A 25,343-nucleotide genomic window follows, 5' to 3' on the forward strand; every position below is an offset into this window, starting at 1 on the left:
TATGCCTGCTCCACCAGAGGAGCTCGGGGGCTCCCCGAGGTACCTGGATCTGGAGGGTCCAGCCAGGGAGCGACTGCAGAGGTTTCCAAAGCCACAGGCTGGGAGTGGAACTGAACAGATTTCCTACAGTGTCCTCAGCATCAACGCCCCCTCACTTGCCCTTCATACGTCAGGTACTTGTGGTTTAATGGCACGTCTTTGAGGCGGATCGGAGAGCTCGGCTCAGCTGGCCGTGTTTAACCTTCAGTTCTCTCGGGTGGTTGGCACTGGGGGGAAGCGTAGGTTAGGAACTCGCATCGCTCATGGGCAAAATGAAGCAAACGGGAGATGGATGAGCGTTTCCATCACAGCAAACACTGAAATTTAGTAGTGTTGAGACTCTCCAGAACTCTCCAGTCTGAGAGCAGCAGAGCACAGCCAAGCTTCAAAGTTCAGAGGTTTTCCTTCCAATAACCGCACTTTGTTTACTTCACTTTGTTTACTTCCTTGAAACCTTCAAGGCTTTTGACACATTAGTTGGTCCACGACTGCCATCTAGTGGCACATAATGTCATGTAACATAAAATTGAATTAACGGATGCCGGCAAGGTAACAGATTCAGTTACTCTGCGTTGTAAACTTTTTATTATACCATAATAGGAATTAATGAGGAGAAATAATTAATCAGATCAATAATAATAATAATTATATATATATATATATATATATATATATATATATATATATATATATATATATATATATATTTATATATATATATATATATATATATATATATATATATATATATATATATATATATATACACACACACACACACACTATATATATATATATATATATATATATATATATATAAAATATGCAAATAGGTTACTAAAAGCATTCATGTGATGTTTAAATGATCAAACACTCATTACATGAACTGATGGATTTATTTGTGTTTATTTGTGTTTTTCCTGTTGTTCATGTCCCTGTACTTGCTAAGGTGCATTAGTTACTCTGGGTTTAGATAACCTGAGTTCAAGTAGCTAAAGCCCAATTAAAGCTTAGTTCAAATAAAGGTGTAGTTACAATCCACTGCCAGACCTAATCAGGGAAAAGAAGCACTGTTCATATTTACCGGAGCGTGTAATAACGCCACTTTCATGTACCTACATATTCACGTACTCTCTCTTTCTGTCTCACACACACACACACGCACACATGTCCTAAAAGCGCAAAACAGGCTGCGTGTGTAGAACAAACACTCTGTTGTACTTTGGAGTCCTGGCTGAGGTGGTCTGGCCCTCACTGAAGTGTGCTGAAGGAATAGGTCCGCTCTGAGCAGCATGGCGCCACTGTCTCTGCTTCTGCTCTCATGGGCGCTGCTACAGGAGGGCTTCCGCACCTCAGCAGGTATGACCCTCCCGCACCTCACGTCACACACAGCCACGGCTCGCCGCCACGCAAACTGGCATAAAAGGTGGAGAGAACCTACACGAGCGCCACGCTTTCCAAGTGACCTTTAGGCTTTCCGCCGGTAAACAGATACGCATTGGGCAACGAATCTTTATCTACCTGAAAAGTGTCTACGCTGAACGTTTAGCTTTGAGAGATCGGATGCGGCATTCGGTCCCCTACTCCCTCTCTCCGTCTCCCTGAAGCTCCGGGGCTGGTGTTTCTGGGCGGGGAGGAGGCGGACGATGTCCTAGGCCGGTACAAGCGTGCCAACACGGGCGCCTTCGAGGAGTTTCTTCAGGGCAATGTGGAGAGGGAGTGCATGGAAGAGAGCTGCTCCCTGGAGGAGGCCAGGGAGGCCTTCGAAAACAACGAGAAAACCGTGAGTGCCGCGGCAGAAACGAGAGTAGTCCCAGTAATCCCAGAGTCCTCTACTGCTCGATGTCCATTTCACAACCGTGTAGAAAAATGTCGTCTCGTGCCTTGTTTTTCAGATGGAGTTTTGGGCAGGTTATGCTGGTATGTTTTCTGCTTAATCATTTACTGCAGTATTGACTCAAATATTCAATTTGTTTGCATTTGATCAGCTGGAAGGACATGAGATGAAATGTGAAAGCAGGATATATTGATATACATTTTTTGTTACTACACATTGTGTTTTGTCCTTCAGAGGGGAACCAGTGCAGATCGTTACCGTGTAAGAACCAGGGTGCCTGTGAGCACCAGGGGGGGACATACGCGTGTAACTGCCAGCCAGGCTTCACTGGAAGGAACTGTGAAATAGGTGAGGACCACACACGACTGACCCAGGATCAGCCCTGCAGCTGGCGCAACTCCCCACGCGATTCTGACAACAGCACCTCAGGTTCAGTCATGCTCTGTTGACACTTCAGTGACCCTGAGGCAGTGCGATCACAACAACGGCGGCTGCGCGCACTTCTGCTCGCCCGGGGGGCCCCGCGGAGCCGAGTGCTCCTGCGCTCCTGGCTACAAGCTGGTGGGGGAGGTCAAATGTCAACCTGATGGTGAGCGATTTACACTGCTGTCCGCGGATCGACGCCTGCTGTGCCCCCAAATGAGACTGAATATGTTTGAACCCTCTGCCTCTTGCCTTTCCGTAGTTTCATCTTTTATCCATGTCACCTTAGACAAAGCCTTTGATGAGGTGGCCTTCGGAGATCCGTTGTTTGTTTTTGTGTGTTCCCAGTGAAATTTCCATGTGGAATAAGAAAATTGAGCATGGGCAGCTTCGCAAGATCTTTAGGTTCCCTCTCAGGCAACAGTACAGAGACCCGTCACACCAGAGCTGTGAGTCCCGGAGGCAACGCTACCAACGTGACTGCCAGCCCAGGAGATCAGGCCAGGAGCAAGGGGCTCCGGCTCTCTCGCCTTAGACAACACACATGGGCGTATAACACCACGGAGGAGCCCAACACAAGGATCCGGATTATTGGCGGAAGCCAGGCATCTCCTGGAGAAATTCCCTGGCAGGTAAGGAGAGCAGTCTCAGGGTATTCTTCGTGAGTCTGAGCAGGCTCGCCGCAGTCTCCGTGAGCGGAAAAGCTGATGTGTGTTTTATGCTGCGTCTAAGCGAGCAGACTGCTGTGTTCTAGGTGGCGCTGGTCGTGCGCTCCACGCAGCAGGTGTTCTGTGGAGGGTCTATTCTGAGTGAGCTGTGGGTCGTTACAGCAGCGCACTGTCTGAAAGAGAGGAAGGATGCTTTCTTCGTCAGAGTGGGTAAGAGTGGGCTCCGATTAACAGGAAAAGATCTACTGAACTGCCGAACAGCTTATTTCTAAAACGGGACACGTGCCTCAGGGTCTTTGTAATTAAGTCTGCAGCATTTAAGTGAGGTTGGCTGACACTAAGCAAGCTATTTCGCTCAGGCTTAACGTCCCGCCCCACAGGCGAGCTCGACGTTTCCAGAAGCGAGGGCACGGAGCAGGACCTGGAGGTGGAGAAGGCCGTGCTGCACCCGCGCTATGACCCTGCTGTCAGCGCGTACAACCACGATGTCGCCCTGCTGCGCCTGCGCGCCGCCGTCCTGTTCTCGGACCAGGTGCGGCCCGTGTGCCTGGGGCCCAAGGCTTTCACCGACGCCCTGCTCCACTCGGACACGCTGGCCATGGTCAGCGGCTGGGGGCGGCTGCGCTTCCACGGACGGCCTGCTGGGGCGCTGCAGAAGATCGAGGTGCCCTACGTAGAGCGCTCCGAGTGCAAGGACAGTAGCAGCGACCGCATCACGCAGTACATGTTCTGCGCCGGCTACGCGGACGGCGCCAAGGACGCGTGCCAAGGAGACAGCGGCGGGCCGCACGCCAGCCGCTTCCGTGACACCTGGTTCCTCACGGGCATCGTCAGCTGGGGCGAGGAGTGCGCCAAGAAGGGCAAGTTCGGCGTGTATACGCGCGTGGCCAACTACTACAAATGGATACAGTACGTGATGGGGATCACCAAAAAAATGCCGTATAACGACGTCGAGCCGTAATTACAAGGACTGCAGTTCTGATCACTGATTCTCTTTTGACTGCATTAGTAAAAATAAATAAAATAAAATAAAATAAAATAAAATACATTTTTCAGTATGAATTTTGCCATCAACAGATGAAGAAGGCTGGTAAAACTCTGACTGACACACTGGCACAAATGGAGAGTTTAATTTGGAGGTTTTCTCATCTCCTTACCTTTACGTGTGCACGCAAACCTCATGTGCATGTGCACCTCATGTAGTGCACGCAAAAAAAGGGTAAGGCGATCGCGACAAACGCGTTATGGGTTTGATTCCTAGGGAGCGCGCACAGTCTACAGATAAAACATATGTAAGGCACTCTGGATACGAGCATATTCATGGAATGTAAGTAATAATATGACTGTGATAAGCTTCCACAATTGTCGTAGGTGCTCTCGTGTGATGCTCAGATGCCTCCGTTTTGAATCTCACGGAGCGAGAAAAGCAAGTCCGCACCGAGGAGCGGTGAGGGAGATCTGAGAACATCTGAAGGTTCAAACCTACTTAAAGCTTCGGCGTGGCCCCGAAAAGTGGCCCAGTTCAGGAAAAAAACCGCAGGAAACCTGATAGCAGTCCTGCCTGGGCCTCTCAGCACGTCCAGTAGCGTTCCCTCTGTGTTTGGGTCATCTCCGTTATCCTACATGACTTAAGACGACTTAAGTTGTACAGTTAAAATATACTTCTGAGAGACAGAGATAGAGAGAGAGAGGAACGGGGGAAGGATGTAGGGGTCTCCGATCATCAATGTCTAGAAAACAATTTATTTATGTAAACACAATTACCAGTGGACTGTAAAAAACAATATCATATAATGACATTCACATTCACAATAAAGTCAATGTGCATAAATATCCCCTCCCCCATAGATCATGACTAATTTATTGACATAATTTAGTGCTCCTTAGGCATATAAATATGGGAATAACGTTGAGGTATTACGAAATGATTTGGGGAATTACGGAGACGTGCCTTCGACAATCTGGTGCAGCGTTCTGTGCCGTGAGGGAACAACTTGATAGCAAAATAAATAAATAACTACCATAAGATATGTGTACATTGGAGATGCTCCGTTGCCTCGCGGAACTCATTTCCACTTCAAAGGCTGGGATATCAAAGGCAGCCCTCCAACTGGGAGCCTGATTTGATGTGCTAAATTCATATAAGTCTGCAGTCAATATTTAATTAAGTGCTTGACACTGTGGGTACATTTCATGTTTGAGGTATGATCTCTTCAGATAGGAAACCTTGATTAACTTTGATTGGCTGGGTGCACACAACGCCATGCATGCGAAACACCGAGTGAGCTGACCGCATGCCCCTGTGTGCGCAATTCAACCTGCAGAATAACTCATGACTTCACCATCGTCTGCGTCACAAAAGAAACTGTCGTCACGGAGATTAAGACCCAGCCGTGACAACTCAGCCCACCGGCATCTTCAGCTGTTTTTAAAACAACCAACTTCAGTAAGTCAAAAAAGTGCGTCCCCCCCCCCCACAAACTTACAGTTGGTTTAAAGTGCTTTTAAAATAATGTCTGAGGTCAGGAAAGCTATAGTAGCACTCTCACACGTTGTTAATAAAATGAAGGAGAAAAGCTAGTATATGAAGTACAGAGGGAGGCTCTGAGACAGAGAAGGGCCAAAGCAGGACAGGAGAAGTTGAGGACCAAACGCACCTCAAAACGCACGCAGTTTTACAGGAGGGAGGCCACAGTCCGGCCTGAACACCCAAGCCTCTCTCAACAGCAATCACAGAAAAGGTCCACAGGGCATCTGCGTGCGTGCCAAAAGAAGAAGGCCGGGTGCATCTGGGCAAACATCTGCCGGGTCACAGCTCAGAGCGTCCACAGCTGGGAGACGGCTCCGGAGGGGCGGCACTGACCGAATGCTGGAAAGGTCTATTATGCTTCAGTCTTTTTGTCAGTCTCTGATGTCGGAAGACTCCTGGAGACACTCCCTGGAAACAGTCTGGGTTTGGAGAACGGAAAACAGAGCGAAGCCGTGACGTTTGGGTGCTACGGCGGGCCTGGCGGGCGATAGGCCGTCACGTTGAGACGTTACAGGGCTGGCGCGGCAGCATGGTGGATCAGCCATAACGCTCAGACATTATGGTTAGCTGGCCGGACGGGTGACCAAGCGCTGGGAGCGACAGCCTCTGGGAGAGAGGTCCTCTACGGAGAGCTGAGCTTGCGCGTTTTCTGACTCACTGGCTCTGTGGGGACCACGTAGCAGGATGGAACACGGTGAGAACTACCGTAACAGTGAAAAAGCCTTGAACATGCACAAGATGTATTTATTTAAGAATTTATTTAAGAGTTAAAGAAGGAACAGCTCTATATATGCTTGGTGTTGTGCAAAACATCAACAATCAATCAATCAAACAAACAAACAAAAAATGGTGATTTGACCCAGTTAACTACATGTTTTAGATGCATAATTGCCCCTGGTTCGGAAGTACTGTGGACACACTCCACATGTGTCTCTACTGCCGGTCGCTGAATGGCGACCTCACCTCCCTGCTGGCTAGAACGCCCTCTGCTGCCGTCTCCCAGAATGACCTGCAGCCTGGCAGCGGGGATCCTGCCCTCCTGTTTCCGGCTCAGGTTCTGCACCAGCCTGCGGGACACCAGGGCTGCGATTCACAACGGCACCATGCAAACACGGCACGTCCTCTCTGAGAGCCCACGCTCCCTGATAGTTCACTCATCCTTCAATGGGAAGATGGCGGACAGCGGGATGGGTTGTAGAAGAGCAAACTGGAGCAAAGACGCTTAAAACTACTAGTTATTCTTAAGTATCGATGGTACTATATTCTGGAACATTCTGCACACCTGAAGCTGTAATCAAAGCCGAGTAGGTGGGGGACATACCATCGGCCATCGTTCTCCAGCTGCAGCTGTATGACATCACCGCCCTTAATGATGAGGTCATCCGGCTCATGTGTGAGGTAGTCGGCTGAGGCCTTGTACCTGCCTGGGGCCTGATGGGAATGGAGAGCTCATTGAGGAGTGGGGTAGAGACTGGGTGGGTATATCGTGCCTCGATTGAGGAGGGCATGAGATGCAAGGGTGTGAGATCCAACACACTCACCAAATGAGCAGCGATCTCCCCCTCTGTATCAGACAGGTAGGAGAACCTGTTTGCTCTGTTCCAATCCTCCAGACCCTTACAAATATCAACAGAGTGAGGAGCACCTGGCCAGCCTGATACACACACACACACACACACACACACACACACACACACACACACACACACACACACACACACACCCATTAGAGACTCTCTTAAAACAGATGAACTGGCATAGATATATGTACTATCTATTGTAATGTGTTAAGAGCACACATTCTTTGATTGTTTTGAGCTTGTTTGAGAGTTCCCAGAGGAAAAGCACATGTGTGAGTGGAGAACTCGTGTGCTTGACTGTGTCTTCGATAAGGTACGGATGTAGGCGGTGTTAATATTCGGCCTAAATACCACAAGGCACGCGGGGGCGGGCATCTTGATTTCACAGCGGGATCATGTGTGCATGCTGTTTTGTGTGTGTGTGTGCATGCACGTGCAGTACACACTGCGCCTGTTGCGGCGATGTCGTGGAGAGCGCCTGCACCGATCCGGACTGCCGCAGGCCGACTCGGTCCCCTCCGAGCTGACCGACGCTCTCTGCAGCTTGCTGGGACAGAGGACGACAATACACTAAGGCAACTGGACACGTGCGCGCGCACACACATATGCACACACACACGTGCACGTGCACGCACACACACTCGCACTCTGCTTGGTAATTTTTCACTCTCTCTCTCTCACATGCCCACACACACACACACACGCGCACGCGCGCAAGCAAAAAGACAAACTTTTCTGTGAAACAGGCCAGCCACAGTGTCCATCAGCCCAGCAGAAACCACACAGAAGCCTGCATTCATAGGGATGGAGTGACCGACTGCCTCTTAGAGCACAGGCACATGCCGGCGAGGAGATGGAACCAAAGGTCCGAGCCGCGTTGCGTAGCGCACGTCTTCGTGCGACTGAAGCATTTCCGTCCAAAAACAAACGTGTGCATTCACCTGTTTGAACAAGCGAGCCCTGTCTTAAAGGGATACTTCAACCAACTCTTCACACGGTTCTGGTCGCTAGGCTGGGATCAGCTGACGGTTACGTGACGTCACCCATCCACCACATGAGCCTGTACTGGGAGACCCGCTAGCACGCGTGGTTTGAACTATCCCTTTAGAAAAACATGGTTTCCAGAGCCAAAATCATGGGGTGGAACCCACTGCACTCAGTCTCTGCTTCATTCCATGCAATTCCAGGGGGTGGTTGAAGGGGTTATGGCGCAATGGGGCTGAGAAGAGGTTCCCTGCATTGTGGACAGGCACGCAATGGTGTGTGTGTGGGGGCGTGCGGTGTTAGCTATGACATGGCGAGAGCTGAGATGGTGGTCAGAGTGTGGCCCGCCCGCTTTACCACGGAACGTCACTGGCGCTGGGAGGGGCGAGCGAAGTGTGGACTCCGGGCGCGCAGGCACACGCACGCGCCCACCGACAGGGACATGAGGTCCAGACGGGGCAGGCAGCTCTTAAGGACGCCGCGGGGAGGCCGGATAGCCCTGTGGGGGGGACAGGCATCCACACACAGTGGCTTCACCCTCTCCATCTCCACCACAAGCACCCACCATCGTCATCGTCGTTGGCATCATCATAGTCACACACTCACCTGAGCTCAGTTGCTGTAAATGCACACTTACCGCCCACTTTATTAGAAACACTCATTTATTATTAGAAACCCCGTGTAGGTGTACGGTTTAGCACTGAAACCAGACCATCTCGCTGCAGTCTCATGGTCAGAAACTGACCAGCAGTGACCAGGCTAATCAGGGCTGATAAACTGTGCTTGGCAGTCTGGAATGGTGTATTTATTAGGCCCAATCCCAGTTCCCCTCTTCAGGCCTGTGCAGCATCAAGGCTGCATGGACCACAGAGGCACAAACAGTGCGGTGTGAGAAACTTCCCAGAATGTCTTCCCAATCACCCGCAAAACGGAGTGGCCAAAGAAACCTGCAAATGTGAGTACCTTCTCTGTTCACAAATATATCAAAATTACAATATTGTATTATCTAAACCTCATTTCAGTGCGTTATGATGCTTTTTTTTTTCCCATAACAAGCATAAAAAATCGTTAGTAGTATCTCTAGTTAGCTAGTTAGCGAACAAGCCCACATTTTGGCATGTTTTCATGTCGTATTCCTCCCTTTGAAGGCCCACAGTGCCCAGAATGTAACCGAAGCCTTGCAGCTGCTTAACCTTCCCGCATCTCTAACAGCCATGCAGACTGGCAGGCGTGCAGGCAGATAACAGCCTGGGCGAAGCAGCCTTCTTTTTTAATCCGGTTCATGCGTGGAATTTGATGCCTACAGCCCATGCAAGGGAGACTATGACAGCCCGGGTGTTTCTGTAAAAGCCATCAAGGACTAATTACGCCTTATGAGGTTCTTGAACTATTTCTCATGTCGCGGGGGAAGATTTCAACCAAGGGGACAACCAAAATACAAGGGCTAGGGGTTAAACTAATAAATGGGATTGGGCCGTAGTACAGTAGTCGGGATGCGTAGGTTTAACGCGGGCGTTTCAAATAAAGGGTGTCTTAGGCAGGGAGGAGCAAAGGCTAACGAGAACCGCTAGCGGTGCTGCTAAGCTTCGGTGTACAGCACACACAAACACGCACACTCAATTAGCCAAATCCCTTACCTCTCAGAGAGGGTTAAGGGCGGAGACAGCTGCATCTGGTCGGCCAGTGAGCTGGACTGACGCAATTCCTCTGGGCCAATCATAGGGTTGGAGAGAAGAGAGTAAAATAAGTTTGACAAGCGTTAAAATAAACTAGGCAGTCTGTTATACCGATTTTATCCCCCATCGTAACAAAGACCTTTGAGGAGTTTCTGCTGGTTGGTGAGGACCTTTCGGATCTCATTCAACCAGGCACGTTTCACCTCCACTGTTGGTGCCTACGGAGTCAGCACAAGAAGGAAGGCGTGAGCGTTCGAAAGTGAACTGGGCGAGCCCACACCTCCAGCCCACCAGGAGCTCACCTGCACCACATACACCTCCTCTCGGCCACTGTACCAGATCTCAAACTTCTTCACGTCTCCCTTCACGTTCTCCGTGATGCCCACCGCGCTCATCTGAAAAGCGGAAACGGTGGTAAGACCCTCTCACAGTAGGGCTGCACAGGCCACACCCACCCATCCCGTTCTGTCCCACAGCGCGGCAGGAACCGCGCGCACAGCCAAACGCGGGACACAGACGCGATTCATTTGGGGAGGTCTGTAATGACCCCCTGCCAAGCTATTATTAACAACAAAACTCCAACAGATGAGCCATAAAACCATCTGTTAAGGGCCAACACCTGTGTGTCTGGGCACACACACACACCCAGCCAGCCACCCACACCCCAGTGTGTGCTCTCTGCTCCCCACCTTCAGACAGTGCTTGAAGCTGTAGGAGGGGGTTTTGTCGGCGTGCTCGCCGTGCTCCTCTCGCCGCTTGCAGAAGAGGAGCGCGTGCTCGTGCAGGAACAGGTGCCTCTGCATGGGCTTGAAGCGCGCCAGCTCCTTCACTCGCGTGGTGCCCCTCTTATGGCTGATAGACACGCTGAACGAGCCCTGCATCAGAACACGTCCCAGCTCGCTCAGGTCGCCCTGGAGGACGGTGGGTGGGGGTGGGGTGTGACACGTGAACATCACACAGCAACGGGCTAAACTAGCCGCATACGGTACAGTCCAGCACGGAGGCACCGGAGGAAGCCGTAATATCTTCAAAGCCTCCGGCCCTGAAACTCACCTCATATCCTGTGATGGCGATCTGGTGCATGGAGTCATTAACGGATTTTAGCAGGTCCAGCATGGCAGAGAGCGCCCCCTGCAGTTCAGAGACCCTCTCACAGCCTGAGCTGTACTTCAGCAGTTCCTGGGTAACAAACATGCACACGTGGGCATACAGAGGAAAGACATATAAGGCATCTGTAACCTGATACAAATCAGTGTACACTTTCAAAGGACGGAATTAATGCCAAAACACATTTAATATCTGAACACTATAAAAGAATATAAAGCAATATACACTCTAAAGCATTTCAAAGCAATTGAAAAGTTACTAGAATAAAAGGTTTACATAATAGCCATTTAGCCACAAATGAGATAATCAGGTGTAGTAGCTACAAATATATATATATATATATATATATATATATATATATATATATATATATATATATATATAAAATTAGATATATATACTTTCAGGATGTTATGAGTCTAATGTCAAAAAGTTAATACCCTTTGGGAATTCAGACGTCATATCATCATTGCAAACTTTGCACACTGCCACTGCTGTAGTTTAACAGTTGGAGGATTCCGGGGGCCAAGCAGTGTCTCGCCTTGTTTGGTGTTGTGTACAAGCAGGTGTGTGTTATCTCTACTTGGGCTGACCTTCAGTAAGAGCTGGTACTTGGTAAGGCGCTGCACCGGTTTCAGCAGGTACGAATCCAGAGCCAGTTTGTGCTCCAGTCTCCTTTGGCACTCCTAAAACCACGGCCATGGAGAGAAGGTTCCGCCTCAACACAGGCATAATGCTCAACAGAACATCCACACAGTCAACACAGAAATCAAACAGTGACGAAAGTATGACATGTGCAGTACCTGGAAAAAGGCACAGTCAGAAAACTGTCCCCATAAAGACTCGGAGCGTGGCTTATTCTGACAGTAACATTCATATACCTGGAAGTTCTCTTTCTGAAAGGAAACGTGCAGTTATTCACACACACTGCATCACTGAAGCAAAGGAAAACTTGCTTTCTGGATCCAAACACTTGAATACACTCACCCTGGCTAGAAAGCGTGCACCCACAGCCTCCGGTGTGTCCAAACAGCTTTCCAGATCCTGTAGGAAGACCCTGGGGATCAGAGGTCATTGATCAGACACAGGGGAAGCTATTCTGGATCCCTGCATCCCAGGTGCACTGAAGCTGACTATCACCTCAAGACCCCCAGAGTAACAGAGATCCAGTGAGTGCATACATTCGTGTTGGCACAAAGCCACACAGGGGTAATTAAGGTGCTTTAATTGGCAGCATGGCTTATGACCTGGAGCAGCTTCACCGAAAACCCAGCGGGCAGAAGTGATTCCGGAGAGGTTAGCAAATGGTGCTACATAATCCGGATGAGTTGCGTTTGGAAGTGGGGGGAGGAAAATGTGCTCTTAGCTACTGTGATTGTGTGTGTGTGCGTGTGTAAGGTGGTTGGTTCAAGCACGTTTTATCTCACAGGAAACAAGAATCACTTATCCTGTGCTGTATTACTTTGCTATTACTCTCAGTGGCAAGATAATGTGTGTGTGTGTGTGTGTGTGTGTGTGTGTGTGTGTGTGTGTGTGTGTGTGTGTGTGAGCGTGTGTGTGTGCACGCGTGTCCTTGCCTGCTGTGAAAATTGTAGATATCAGGCATGTTTCCAAACAGAATGTCCCTCTTGTTGCGTAAGCTGATGGGCAGGAGAGGCGAGAGGGAGGGGTTGTCCATTTCCGCCCTATAACCCTGGAAGGCAGCCGCACCTTAGCGCTCCCGCCAGTATTACGACAATCATCAGATGCACTGAAAACCAGCAGAGCAGAGTGTGTGTGTGTGTGTGAATGTTCCTACCAGCAACACAGCCAGGAGCTCCTCCACGTATGTTCTCTCAGTCTCAATTAGCTCCTTCATTACACGCCTAGAGAAGGGTGAGGGCACACACACACACACACACACACACATATGCACATACACACGCACACAGCTATATGAACACTGCACTTGATCTCCCGTGTGTCCTTCGTACATTCAGTAATAAACGCAGTACTAAACGCAAATGTAAAGAATGAATGAGGGAGCAAGCTGTTAACCACAAATGTAAAGCACAGGGTTTTTAAAAGATTGATTCACCTCTTCAGGAGGCTGACTCACCGCTTCAGGAGCTCTGCACTGTCCTCCCCGTCTACAGCAGAGAAGAGGGAGCTGTGGTTCTGGTACTCGTGCATCACCTCGATCTGAGCCAGCAGAACACCAAAACACTGCGATTATTACACACACACACACGCACGCGCGCGTACACACATACAGGCACACGCACGTACAGGCACACGGTGAATTACAGTGCAAGTTGCATGGCCACCGTAAAACAGGAAGTGCAAAGTAATATGACGAATGCAGGCGCAGACAGTCTTGACTGTGTGAAGTCATCTAGGGTGTCACGTTACCTTCCGGGATGTAAGGCTTTTCCGTGACGCCCTTTTGCCTGGTAGTGAGAGGTCAAAGGTGAATTTCAAACTGGAATTGAAATCTGTGGAGCAGGGAAATATCAATAGGATGATTACCAGTTTAGGAAGCCAGAGAACAGAATCAATTCCAAGGTGAGGGAGGAGCACATGAAAGGATGCGACACAAGCTGCTGGGATCAAAGTGTGGAACGCCATGGACATGTGATGTCACGTCTGTCATGGAGACGTTTGTGTACAGGTCTGTTCATGTATACGTTACAAGGTAATGTGTAGGAGGGGAATCATTAGAGTCTTGGTGATTGTAGATATGTCCCTTAAAAAGAAAATCTGTTTTGGAGGTTTTTTTTATGGTTTTGATGTGTTTTCCAGAGGGAGGTTGCCAGGAAACCCTAGCAGGATTGCAGTGTGTCTTCCGAGTACAGTAGTGAAGACCCTGATTGGGACCAGGTCACCTCGATCAGCAGGGGAGTGCGGTGGGAATGGATTACAGTGTGTTTTATGAGTGCGTCAGAAGACCTGATTACATTCAGGTCAACTGCCTGGGCACTGGGTTCACAGAGGGGAGCACTTATGATGGTCTGGTCCACAGAGGGGAGCACTTATGATGGTCTGGTCCACAGAGGGGAGCACTTATGATGGTCTGGCCCACAGAGGGGAGCACTTATGATGGTCTGGTCCACAGAAGGGAGCACTTATGATGGTCTGGGTCCGGAGGGGGGGGGGGGGGGGGCGATATACTACTAAGGGGCACTAACTAGTATAGCAGCACAATATGGACAAAATATTCCTGTGATTATGTCCTCCCGTCTTATTACTGTGGTTGTGCTGTGCACGAGACACTGTAATAAAATGCACGATATGTCGGAGGACTTCTCAGAGCCTTTCGAAATGCCAGCAGTGCAAAGGCCACCGCTGTAGTAATTAATGACATACCGCACTCAGCGCCCCTTGTAACTCACAAACCGGAAGCTCGGGAGATTCCCAGCAAATGGACCGTGGAAGTGAAGCCTTGGGCAGGTGTGGCGGTGTCAGCGTACCGTGTCTCGGGGAGAAGACCGGGGACTTGGCGGGGGGCGGGTGGTCCGCTCGGGGGGCCACCGTCCGGACCGGCCTCTTGTGTTTGTCTGCTAGTTTCTTCAGGCAGCTCTGCCGAGCCTGGATCAGCTTCTGCACCGAGCCGTGTTTCTCGAACGTCTTCTCAATGTGAGTCTTGACAGCCCAAACGCGGCGCATATTTAACGACACTTAAATATATTTTGTTTTAATAGATGCGGAAAATGCCAAGCTCGGCCTATAATTAGATCCAAATATCAGGAGGTAATTACAACAAAATAATCATATTTGTTTTGACCTAATTAGCACCAAAGAATGGAATACCTTATAGACATCTGTGGACTAACAAATGCCTTTATTTGCAAGCCACTGTAAGAAAGGGAAACAAAAATTACAGTGTTCTGCAGTGACAGTTTACCTGTAGGTGAGAAGTGAGCACAGACTCATATTCCACAATGAGCTCGTCTGGGCCAGCACTGAGGAGCACTGGCGCCCCCTCCTGGAACTTTTGGATATCTCTCAGCGCTGCCTGAGCCACTTCTTTAGAGTGTAATTTATCTACCAGCTGATTGGCCAAAAGGTAAGTGCCCTCATCACACCACTGCTGGGCCTGTCCGACAGGAAACACAGCGGAGGAAAAAGAAAACATCCTTTAAAAAAAACAAGGCTTTCGTGACTGTGGAAATATACTCAGATCATTGATCTGAAACACGAACAGGTTATTCTTAAGCCTTCGTGTCACGTGACTGCTGAAAGGAACTGAAGGGGAGAGTGTGTGTGTGTGTGTGTGGCGGACCTCCTCCAGGAGCTGCAGTAAGGTCTGCATCTGTGCGAGGGTCTTGCGTTTAGCCCTGATCGCCGAGGTCAGAGTGTCGCAGTGGTACCGGAGCTCGTTACACCGCTGCACCACCAGCGCCGAGGCGTAGTGGTGTCCAGCCGCCAGCTGGTGCCCTTGCAGTATCATCACCTGCGCACGACCCAGTTCCTCCTGGAGAACCAGAACCAACTCTCACGCACGTGGACACATGGCCAGACACAGCGTGGGTGAGGGGGAGCGAGACGCGGGGGACGGGGAAGATACCAGGGCTCGGTCCTCCAGGACGTCCAGCTCCCTGCTGGCCTGCCCGATCAGGCCCAGCGTGTCTCCGGTGGCGACCACCTTCCTCTCCAGGCTGGCCAGCTTCTCCAATGCGCTCGTCGCCTGGAAGAGTCAAGGCAAGCTACAGCACAGGCAGCAGCAAATGCGGGAGCTCTGACCCTCGTGCGGGGGCTCGGGGAAGCGACGCACCTCGTGGAAGCTTCGCTCGTATCTCAGCAGCTGCAGGTACTGCTGCAGCTTGAGGTGGTGCTTGTCGAAGAAGCCGTCGAAAGCCATCTCCATGTCCCTCAGCTGGGCGATCAACCTGCGGGAGCATGCCAAAGCAGAGCTGGTCTCGTCCGCGCTCTGTATCACTAACAGTCCAATTCGGCTCTCGACATGAAACAGCTCTGTCTTCAACGATCAGACCGCAAACACGATTGCGTCCGTATTTATCGGCGGGGACGGTTTCTTTGAGTGCTGCATACCTCTGCACGGTGTCCCAGTCCTGTGTTATGTCCCAGTGCACGTGTTGGTCTTCCTCCTTCCCAGAAGCCTCCAGGCTGGAGAGCAGGTGCCGGCCCTCCCTCATCACTGAGTTGATGGCATCCTGCACTCACAAACCACAACACAAACAACACGTGCCATGTCTGTCTGTCTGTCTGTCTGTCTGTCTGTCTGTCTGTCTGTCTGTCTGCAGTGGAGGCAGGAAGAAGCGGGCTAACGCGATCCGAGAGGCAGGAGCGCGGTGCGGAGGAAAAGCACGCGAGCGTGCATGCAGACCCGACCAGCACGAAATGTAAACAAAGTGACACCGCCTAAGATTTAGAGGTAGAGGTATTTTTGGCCTGCGGGACAGGTGGTGTTCCTGGCTTTCGTCAGTACCTTCAGTCTCCTGTACTTCTCAGTGTGGGCCAGGAGCAAGAGCTCCACGGCGCTGTTCTTCTCCGGCAGCTGCGTCTCGGCCAGCTCCGTGCCAAACGCCTGCAGCATTTGCGCAATGTCCTTCACCATCACTGCAAAGCTCTCGATGGCCTTCAGAGAACAGAGAGGGCACGTCACGCGCATTACGATCAGAGCGGCTTACGCCAGGTACCAGAGCCTGTCAGAAAGGGTGAGGGATATGGGGCAGGGCTGTGATTGGGCGAGGGATGAGGGGCAGGGCCATGAGTGGGTGGAGGGGTAGTGTGGGTCAGAACCGTTCTAAGGACGATCCAGTCACTGTGGCAGTAGTCCAGGGTGCCCCCGAACTCAGTGGTCAGCTGATTCTCACTGATGTAGCGTAGCAGGTCAGTGACAGAGCTTAGCATTACTACCTGAGAAGAGACACACACACATGGTTTTTGACCAGTGGCTAGTTCTGATGTCATCAGCACAACTCAAATGCAGTCTTGAAGGCTCTCGGCACTGAACGGTACAGTGTGTTCCCTGCTTTAACGTCAGCCACGCGCCAGGCCCTTTGGGACTCGTCCAGGAAATGCCCTAAACTGTGCAGGGTCATGACCCTCCAGGACCGGCTCGGACCACAGCAGCCGTGCAGTCGTACCGGCATTTTGAGCATAAAATCGTCCTGGCTGAAGCGGAAGCCGAGGTCGGTGACGGTGCGCTGGAAGAAGCTGGTTGGTCTCAAGACCAGCACCAGGTGAAGGTTCCCTGGAAAAGAGGCCTGACAGAGAACAGTAGCATTAGTGTAGCAGGTTTAACAGTCAATTATGGAACGATTATGGTTTTCACTGCTGAGGCTGGAAAGGTGTTTGCTTCTAAAGATCCATACTATGCTAACAAACTTACATCACACACAGAATCAACAGGGACTGAACTGCAATGCAACGTTTTGAACATACAAACCTGCTCTGGGCTCTGACAAATTGCCAACCAATGAAAAGCATTCCAGGGTATCCCAGCAATGCACTATTCACTGATAACATCTTTCCGGTCATCCCTGGCACTTATTAGCCTATCTATTAGCCTTGCCCGTCATTCACAGTGACAGTACGGATACTGACACACCACAGCTAGTTAAAGAAATCGCAGCTGCAGAGGAGACGCATCCTAATTTTAGATGCAATTAAATCTAAGTTTAAATGCTGCTCCTACTCAATCTAAATTTAAATTTAAATCCCAAGGAGCTTGTATATGCTAAAAGCAGCCTCGCTTTCCCCCGCTGTCAGCTCAGGTACACTGACTTTGCAGAACGCTGAACTTATTGATTAACCGCTCGCAGGTCCAAAAAAATAAAAAAAACCCAGGAAGGAAGAGTCTCACATTTATGTATAAGAACGAAACGAGAAGTAAAAACGGTCTCACTATCGGATGATCACCGACAGATGCCCGGTGCTTCGCTTTACCAAACCGCCACTTACTCTCACTGCACACATGTGCAAAACAAACAGGCTGGATGTACGACTAAATATTAGAGACGAAAGAAACGCACTAAACGGACACAAAACGCACGGTATTTGTTCGCGAGGATGGGAACGGTGATCTTATACGTCACACGTGACATTGATCCGTCCTCTGTTTTACTGGTAATAACACCCGGCGTTTCATCAGTCGGTTAGCCTCAAAACCACGCAAAGATTTAACTCAAGCATATAAGCGTCGCCCTAACGGCAGCAGTTGCGTAACCAAGCTGAACTCAGCCTTCTCCGCAGTGTCGGGATCGCCTCGAAACCGCATTTCAACTTTTAGCCAAACTCTCCGGCGCGGTTGGGACCCAAAGCAAAGGGAAGGGACGTTTACCGACGACCTGCGAATCCTGGGCAGCCCTCGGCTGCAGCATCGCTCGTCCGTCTTCTTGGAGGTCTTAAAAGGACAGACGACACTGCGAGCCTCGCACATCCCGCCTCTGCGATACCCGCTGTAGTCAGCGGTCCGTCGGCGCGACCACGAAGGGGTGACAGCGGCGACTACAGTCCGTATCTGCCCAGTCTCTTCCATTGCCCTTGCTCTCGAATCCAAGAGCCTGGATCCTTTCTGTACCCTCGCAGCAGGCTTAGGTTACGTTCCCTGCGCAGCGAGTGGGCTATTGGATGCCAGCATCACACAGCGGTCCGGCATGGAGTTGTTTTTTTTCCCCCTGACGCTTTTCCTCATGCTGAACATAACGTACTGCACCACGACTACTGCATCAATAGTTCGTATGCGACTCGAGTTCAGCACCATGGACAGCTACGGTGACAGAGGACCCCCCCCCCCAACCCCAAAGTTTCCCTGCACGTTGTGGGTAGCAACGACTCAGCGTTAAATATTAACATTAGTGTGCCATATGTTGATACAGTGGTGACAATCTGTGCATATTGTCAAACAGAGGTGTGGTGTAAGGGTAGGGTGGGGGCTCGCCTGCTATTTTCCTAACTACTGTTCTCTCACCGCAATTCTTGCAAGTGCTGTTTTGATGGAGGTCCAAGTATCCAGTCTTCGGTCTAAAATGATGATAAATTTTACACCAGGTTGCCGTGCTCTGAAAACATGAGCAGTGCGTTATACAGCAAATCAGAGGCATAGCTTAGAAGAACAGAAACAGCATGTCATAGAAATGGCCAAGATCCTTAAAGTGCTTAGCTGGTTACTGGTATGAAGATTACTGGGGCAACATGTGTGAGCAGAGGTAGCTCACACAGGCTTTTTACGTGGCTGGAATGCATAAGCCGGTATTGGGGTGCTGCATTGCAGAGAGAACAGGGAGGGTGGGATGAATCAGGCACACACCGTGGGATCAACGTGAGGTACGTGAGGACCTTAGCCAGAACCTCCTCTGGGATGTCGCTGAAATCCGAGCATTCCGGCAGAGTGATGATGACACTGGATTCCGCACCACGGCCCCCTGCAAAGACCGCTCCACAAGGTTAGCGGGCCTCTGTCCGGCAAATATGTCGCAGACAGGGCCGACGCTGCAGTACGTTTTCCGCAGGAACCAAGCAGAGCTCTGGGCATCGAGTGCCTGTGAGCACTGAATGTTTGGCAAAGGTGGAAATGAGAAAGTCATGAGCAGGTACAGAACATTTATCTTCTGCATGCAAGCACGGCATGAGAAGTCTCCATCTCGGAGCCAGTTACAGGAAAGAGCCAGTGAAGCTCTGCGAAAGCAAACCTAAGCGGTCCCTCACCTGACAAATAAGCCACTTGCTTCTCGATATAGCCGGCCACCTCTTTCATACTCACAGGGACAGTCACCTCTGAGGATACAAAGAGATATGCAATGCATCTTAATGAGAATTAGTTGGTGTGATGTGCGATGGGAGCCATGCAACAATCCAGGTGCCTAAATCCAACAACGTATGACTTACAGCGCCATCCAGTGTTCGCGTGGAAGAACTACGGCATTATTGGTATAAAAAGACATATCATATTTACTGAGATGGAGGAGACGGCTCTTTGTGAAGCAAAGCATAACCAAACCGACTCAGATGGTGAAGAACTGGTAACGCGTCACATTCTGCTGGTCATGAAGACCTGAGATGAAGTTAGTAGGCGTAATCTGCAAGCACAAGTCAGCAGCGTGATGGGCTGAGCGGGTTGCAGCGTATTGGCCGAATATTCTCGGCCGCGGCGAGAAGCGTCACGTGGTGACGAAGCGGCCGGACCGACTGCCAAAGCCACCGGGACGCCCCGAGGACGGTGGCCTGCTACTGCTTCATGACACTAGGCCTACAACAGCGGACGGGTGTCCAGTTTCATAATACATCAGCGCTGGCTCCACAACCCGGGACCTAACGATGCCCTCACGTGCGGATCACATTTCAGACACAGAAACGCCAGCAGCACGATACAGTCCAGAGCAGTCCATTGCACGGGTTGACTTCTTACCAGTGTAATGGGGTTGTAATATGCACCTATCTATCCTATATGAGCACCTTTATGCTTGTATGTCACCTTTAATACTGATGCAGCTCACTCCTAGCCTGTAAAACAGGTGGCAATATAACATTCTCTCGGTTGTAAATAATAAATGAAGGACATTAAAACTGTATGAGTGTATGAAGGAAAAGTGATAGTTTGTGTGTAGCAGGGTGCTGGGACCAGTAGAACGGTTTGCCACGAACATTTTCCATATTAATTATCTTTAAGCTTTAGTAGGTAGCTTACACCCACTTTATTAGCAACATGTTTTATTAGAAACATATTACTGATGTATAGTTAGACATCACAATGGTTTTATTTTTTTTACGTAACCGCCGGTTCATTCCTCATTCTTACGGCGCCATTCCTTTCGCTGAACCATTTCAGATATTTAATATTGCGGTAGATATTTAATGATGTGGTGATCAGCGGAGGGTTTAACGGTTTGAATCATTAAAAAAAAGCATTTTCATAGCAGTGAGTCGAGAAGCCTTGTGCTAATAGTCAAAGCCTCTGGAATGCAGGATGGTCTGCCAAAGCAAGCTGCTCTATCACGAGGCAGCTATTATGAAAGGAGATAAGAGACCAAGCAGCTTTGGCAGGCTGCAGAATTGCATGTACGCTCAGTTCTTTATAAATCCCTTAGAAATCCACCCCGTGGCAATAAAAGCGTACCGTATAGCTAAGATGGGCCAATGAGGTGTATGTAAACTATGCAAAATGGCCGTGTGCAACTTAAATATCAGATGACTTCCACGCGTGTGAAAACAGAAAGACGTCAAATATCACGTTGCTATGCGGTGCTCTGAGCGGAACGTGAGCGCACGTTTTCGCAGGTACGTGTCATTGATCTCTTGTTTGTTCTTCCAGGATCCCATTCAACAAACATTGCAGCAAAAACCCCAACACTGTCTTCTCTAAATACGCAGCCTATCCTAGTGCACACAAGAGAGTCAGTCTCTCAGTCTAGTACTGGGTGTGTGTGTGCGCAGAGAGGCTGTTTGCACTCAGAAGTGGGTATTTGCTCTGTATCAACAAGTGTGCATGAGTCTGTAGCTGAATCAAAAACGCCACATCTCAGATAAGGTCACAATTTTATCATAAGAGCAGAATTCACATTATCTAAGTGCAATGCTCTGGTGTAGTTTGGAACCGGAAGTGTGTATGCTTAAACTGTGATAATCCAGGCAAGATTAGAGTTCATTAATCTACTACATCCCTACAGTGTATTCTGTTCCTGAAACTGCACTGGCTGAAATTAAGCAATGTGTAAAGCAATGTGTCACATGCAAGTGCTCAGACTCACACACACAAATCTAGGTCTCTTTTGAGGCCAGCAGGTTTGTTTTTTTTTAAACCAAAGGACCTTGGCATCAAATGGGATTAGTGCTGTGAGCGTGTGAACAGCGAATTCAGTTAAAGAAAGCTTGTGTTCATCTATCTTTAAAACTGCTACACCAGACAGAATCACTTAACTGTCTAGTGTGCTGTTTCACTTAAATGTTAAATGAACTGTTGATTTGATCTCATTTTTCCTCATCACGCGTTGCACAGAATTGGTATGGAGATCCAAGAAGCTCATTCTCATAACTGTGTTATACTATAACATGAGTATTACATAAATAAGGGGCATCGTATCTTATGCTACTTTGGAGAAAACCCTACGTTTAGTATGAGGTAAAACCCATAATTCCAAAATGGAAATGAAAGTATACAGCAGAAAATACTGCAAATTCAATATACCTGCTTTAAACACAGTGTGGAGTCGCAGGGGTGTGTGTGTTTACAGTTACAGGGTTGGTGTAAGTACAGTGTGTACACAGATGTGAGTGTATATGGAACAGAAAGGTTAAGGTCGGCATGCGAAGGCAGTCTGAATTCATGCAGTCTCTGTTGTGGAGTACAGAAAACATTGTGTATTCTTCACAACCACAATTTACATGCAAACTTCATAACCAATGGAGATGGCATGAAAACTGCAAGAGTGCAGAAGACTCGAGCTCCTGCACGTTCAGGACACTTGTGGATGAGACAACGCAGCAGCTCACGGAGTCTCCTAGAGCACAGCCCTCTCAACGGGGCATCAAACCCACCCCACCTCCGCACAAGTGTGCACGCAACACGGGCATCCCTGTGTCGCCATGGAGACTGGTGTCAACACGTTCAGGCCCCCTGTATAATTACTTACAGCGATAGATCACAGGACAGAGCCATCACACAGTTACAGGCGACTATTCTGAGGTACTGTAGCACCTCCTGCAGGGTGAGGAGGAGGAGAGGCCTCAGGGGGAGGAAGAGGCCACGGACGCAGCACAAAAATGCTGAGTCACTCATTGGGGAAGAGGTTGCCGCTAGCGGAGGAAGCGGCCGGGGTGGCGGGAGCCACTCCTCCGTGAAGTCAGGCGGGGATCTTGTCGTCCCAGCTCACGTTCACCAAGCTGACCGGAATCTGGAGCCTGACTGGCGGCTTGCACAGTACCCACAAGCCAACGTCTACTTATGAGATTAGGTTTTTGGAGAAAAAAAAAGCAGTGAAGGCTATTTTTAATGCAGTGTAGCATGCAACAACTATACATGTGACATCTGAACATGTGCATTAGGGTAAAAGGATCACTGCAAATGTTTTTTACATGCTGTAAAATATATCATAAAGACCATTATGAACATCAAATCCAGGCAAAAGACAAAAGTGTTTCAGTAGGGTCCCAAGTAATCCTGAAAGCAGCACAATTTGGATGGCACTTGAATTGACAGCAATCAGCATCTAATAAACAGCAAAACCTGGTGGTGTACAACCTAGAGAGTAACAGGAACTGTGGGACCCCATAGTATACACACCAGATAAACTTCACCACAAAGAGAGTGTGTGTGTACTCACGCTGTAGCGTGCTCTCCAGCTCAGAGCCGGCTTGCAGAAGGCTGTAATAGCCCTCCATGTCCTGGGGCTCATGAGGGGAGGCTGGGTCCATCCCCTGGCCGTACCCGAGGAGAGCACCTCGCCGCAAGGTCTGCTGGACCCTCACATCCTTCCCTGGTCCTCACTAGGTCCCCAAAAGCAGAGCGGGGGGACGGGACTCGGCTCTGCCTGGCCGGCTGTCACCCCAGTCACCTTAAGCAGTGGGGAAAGGGGAGTAAACAGCGGACGCTCCCGGTCCGAGCTCCGCCGGAGAGCGGGGCAATGCAGGAGAATCTGCAGGCGACGCAGATAAAAACGCGGCTCTCCTCACACACGGCCAGGATGGTGTCCCATCACAAACTGCAGATGCTTGCGATCGGCCAAGCCAGAACAGAAACCTTCCTTCGTCCCTCTCTGACTGAAGGGTGTGTGTGCGCGCGCGCGCCAGTGCTGCAGCCCCCGAGTGAAGCTCGCGCTTCAGGCGCGCAGCCAACTCCGGCGCATAAGCCCCGCCCCTTCCGGCTCTCCCCTCATTGGTCAATGTGGCTAAAGCGCTCCCGTGGTGCTCCTGCACGCTGGCCCACGTCCCACGCGGATGCTCCGACGCTCGCGCACATGCGGTTCGAGCGCGACCGTAGGAAACGAACGCACGTTCCCTTTCCTACTCTCCCGCCCACTTACCGTTCAGAGCACGAGCGGAGACGTGCCTGTCTCCTTCTGGTTCACACACAAACCAGTCAAACCAGTTTTTGCTGTGCGAGTTAACATCGAGCATAGCTGGAGGCCTTTGTATGACATTGACTGCTCCATATTCGGTGTCGCACTGAACTACTGCAACCAAGCTAATAAACTACCCCCTGCTCTATCGAATATATGCCCGGCCCTCGCCTCCTTCCAGAAACTACCTTGCCACTTCATGGGACACGTTGGAAAGACATAACCGTTTGGCGCGTTTTATGGACGTGCGTCTCGCCGGCTGTAGAGCACCTGTTTCCAGGCATCCCTTAGCCAGCCACCGCGGCGTTCATCACAAGAGCTGCAGGGTGCGGGGGACTGGTCCGTCCTCAACACAGCCTGGACCCTGAGCGCCCCACGGCTGCTTGTGTCTGGGAGGAGTACAAAGGAGACGCGGCTCCCTGTATAACTACCACACACACACAATGAAGCTCAGAAAGCAGTCTCTTTTAAAACAATTTTATTAGATAAAGACGGTTTTCATTTGGAACAGACTGGTGCATTCCGGCCAGCAGGCTGGAGGCGGAGTGTGCAGACGGAGTTGTGACACAGCGGCCCGGTGGAACCCTGCTGCACCACCCCGCCTCCACCCACGCTGATGCTTTTTATGTTTGTTTTTTTTTTTTTGTAAGAAAAAGAAAAGTGGCTCGAAAAAAGGTTTGCAGTAAAAATACAAATCAACTATTTGTTTGTTATTTTCGGGCAAACGTGAGAATCCAAGAATCATCACAGGTTTTGAAAATGGCATCTGTGATGTACGTCACATGTCAGTTTGGGGATTTGAAACTTTGCAGGCAGGTACTGTTCACCCCTCTCCACTCTGAGTTTCAAACACCCCCCAAAGAGAGAGACACACCCGTTGCAAACACCTTAGTAACTGTGTGTGTTGCTCAGAATAACAGTGTCGCCATTCAAGACAGACAAAATTTCTGATAAAGTGTTAGCTCAAAACATCACTGCCATACAGTTGTGTAAGCAATCACCTGGACAGTTCCACATAAAACCTTTACAGAGATAAATAAAAATACAATATAGAGCTTTTACATATACTCTCTTAAAATAATGGTTTGTTGTAGAATCTGAGAGTGCTCATAGGCAAATGACATGAGCTCGGTGTATGATGCTCGACACAGTCAGAGGTCTAACCCACTGCACCTGCATGAACGTGCCCACGGGGTTTACGCTGGAACGGGGCACGCCACCCGTCACGGCCAGAGGATTTCACGAAAGACACTTACCCATTCACAAGCCATGCCGAAACTCGCGGTTCTCCACGCCCATTTTGGGCTACTAGCAGGTACAAAAAAAAAAAGCAGGTATGGACCAACAGCATTCGTTTAAAGGGATTAATGAAATTGGGCGGAGCGCACCATTCCAGCCTTAAACCGAGGGGGGTGGGTGTGTGTGTGTGGGAACTCCGCCCCACAGCAGGAGCAACAGCTGCAGGCTGAGTGGGCAGGGTCACAGGTGAAAACTGACTGCC

The 25,343-nt window shown here is 49.9% G+C and overlaps 2 protein-coding genes across 7 annotated transcripts; one reads left to right on the forward strand and one right to left on the reverse strand.

The window, feature by feature from the left end:
- Nucleotides 1–1,054: 1,054 nt before the first annotated feature.
- f9a (coagulation factor IXa) lies at nt 1,055–3,945 on the forward strand. Its single transcript, XM_027019174.2, has 8 exons — nt 1,055–1,398; nt 1,647–1,822; nt 1,935–1,959; nt 2,111–2,224; nt 2,334–2,465; nt 2,648–2,931; nt 3,054–3,177; nt 3,348–3,945. The coding sequence occupies exons 1-8, from the start codon at nt 1,332–1,334 to the stop codon at nt 3,926–3,928; spliced, it is 1,503 nt and encodes a 500-aa protein (XP_026874975.2). The 5' UTR covers nt 1,055–1,331; the 3' UTR covers nt 3,929–3,945.
- A 744-nt stretch (nt 3,946–4,689) lies between these two features.
- Nucleotides 4,690–23,863, reverse strand: mcf2a (MCF.2 cell line derived transforming sequence a). Of its 6 annotated transcripts, none has more exons than XM_027019158.2 (30): nt 23,807–23,863; nt 19,497–19,565; nt 19,099–19,213; nt 18,760–18,850; nt 16,934–17,053; nt 16,587–16,703; nt 16,273–16,422; nt 15,876–15,997; nt 15,598–15,712; nt 15,391–15,510; nt 15,106–15,297; nt 14,728–14,919; nt 14,294–14,465; nt 13,236–13,318; nt 12,943–13,025; nt 12,643–12,709; nt 12,422–12,537; nt 11,832–11,901; nt 11,648–11,740; nt 11,438–11,530; nt 10,791–10,916; nt 10,427–10,648; nt 10,040–10,132; nt 9,877–9,955; nt 9,699–9,768; nt 7,524–7,624; nt 7,039–7,151; nt 6,819–6,928; nt 6,461–6,564; nt 4,690–6,160 (listed from the first exon to the last, which is right to left on the reverse strand). In XM_027019158.2, the coding sequence occupies exons 2-30, from the start codon at nt 19,543–19,545 to the stop codon at nt 6,120–6,122; spliced, it is 3,219 nt and encodes a 1,072-aa protein (XP_026874959.2). In that variant the 5' UTR covers nt 19,546–19,565; nt 23,807–23,863; the 3' UTR covers nt 4,690–6,119. The 6 variants fall into 6 exon arrangements, with proteins under 6 accessions (XP_026874959.2, XP_026874958.2, XP_026874957.2 ...); XM_027019157.2 differs by lacking the exon at nt 23,807–23,863 and adding an exon at nt 23,108–23,566 and having other exon boundaries at nt 13,236–13,273; XM_027019156.2 differs by lacking the exon at nt 23,807–23,863 and adding an exon at nt 23,108–23,566.
- Nucleotides 23,864–25,343: the final 1,480 nt, after the last annotated feature.

Source organism: Electrophorus electricus, chromosome 12 (genome assembly GCF_013358815.1).
Source record: "Electrophorus electricus isolate fEleEle1 chromosome 12, fEleEle1.pri, whole genome shotgun sequence".
In the NCBI taxonomy this organism is placed as follows: Eukaryota; Metazoa; Chordata; class Actinopteri; order Gymnotiformes; family Gymnotidae; genus Electrophorus; species Electrophorus electricus.

Excerpts from the sequence above, each read along its gene's own strand:
- f9a (XM_027019174.2), top strand. The coding sequence starts at position 1,332 with ATGGCGCCACTGTCTCTGCTTCTGCTCTCATGGGCGCTGCTACAGGAG. Across the intron at positions 2,466-2,647 it reads GGTCAAATGTCAACCTGATG|TGAAATTTCCATGTGGAATA; the intron begins GTGAGCGATTTA and ends GTGTGTTCCCAG. Across the intron at positions 3,178-3,347 it reads TGCTTTCTTCGTCAGAGTGG|GCGAGCTCGACGTTTCCAGA; the intron begins GTAAGAGTGGGC and ends CCCGCCCCACAG.
- mcf2a (XM_027019156.2), bottom strand. The coding sequence starts at position 23,198 with ATGGACCCAGCCTCCCCTCATGAGCCCCAGGACATGGAGGGCTATTAC. Across the intron at positions 11,902-12,421 it reads ATCTACAATTTTCACAGCAG|GGTCTTCCTACAGGATCTGG; the intron begins GCAAGGACACGC and ends TCTGATCCCCAG. Across the intron at positions 11,741-11,831 it reads GTGCACGCTTTCTAGCCAGG|AAAGAGAACTTCCAGGTATA; the intron begins GTGAGTGTATTC and ends GTTTCCTTTCAG.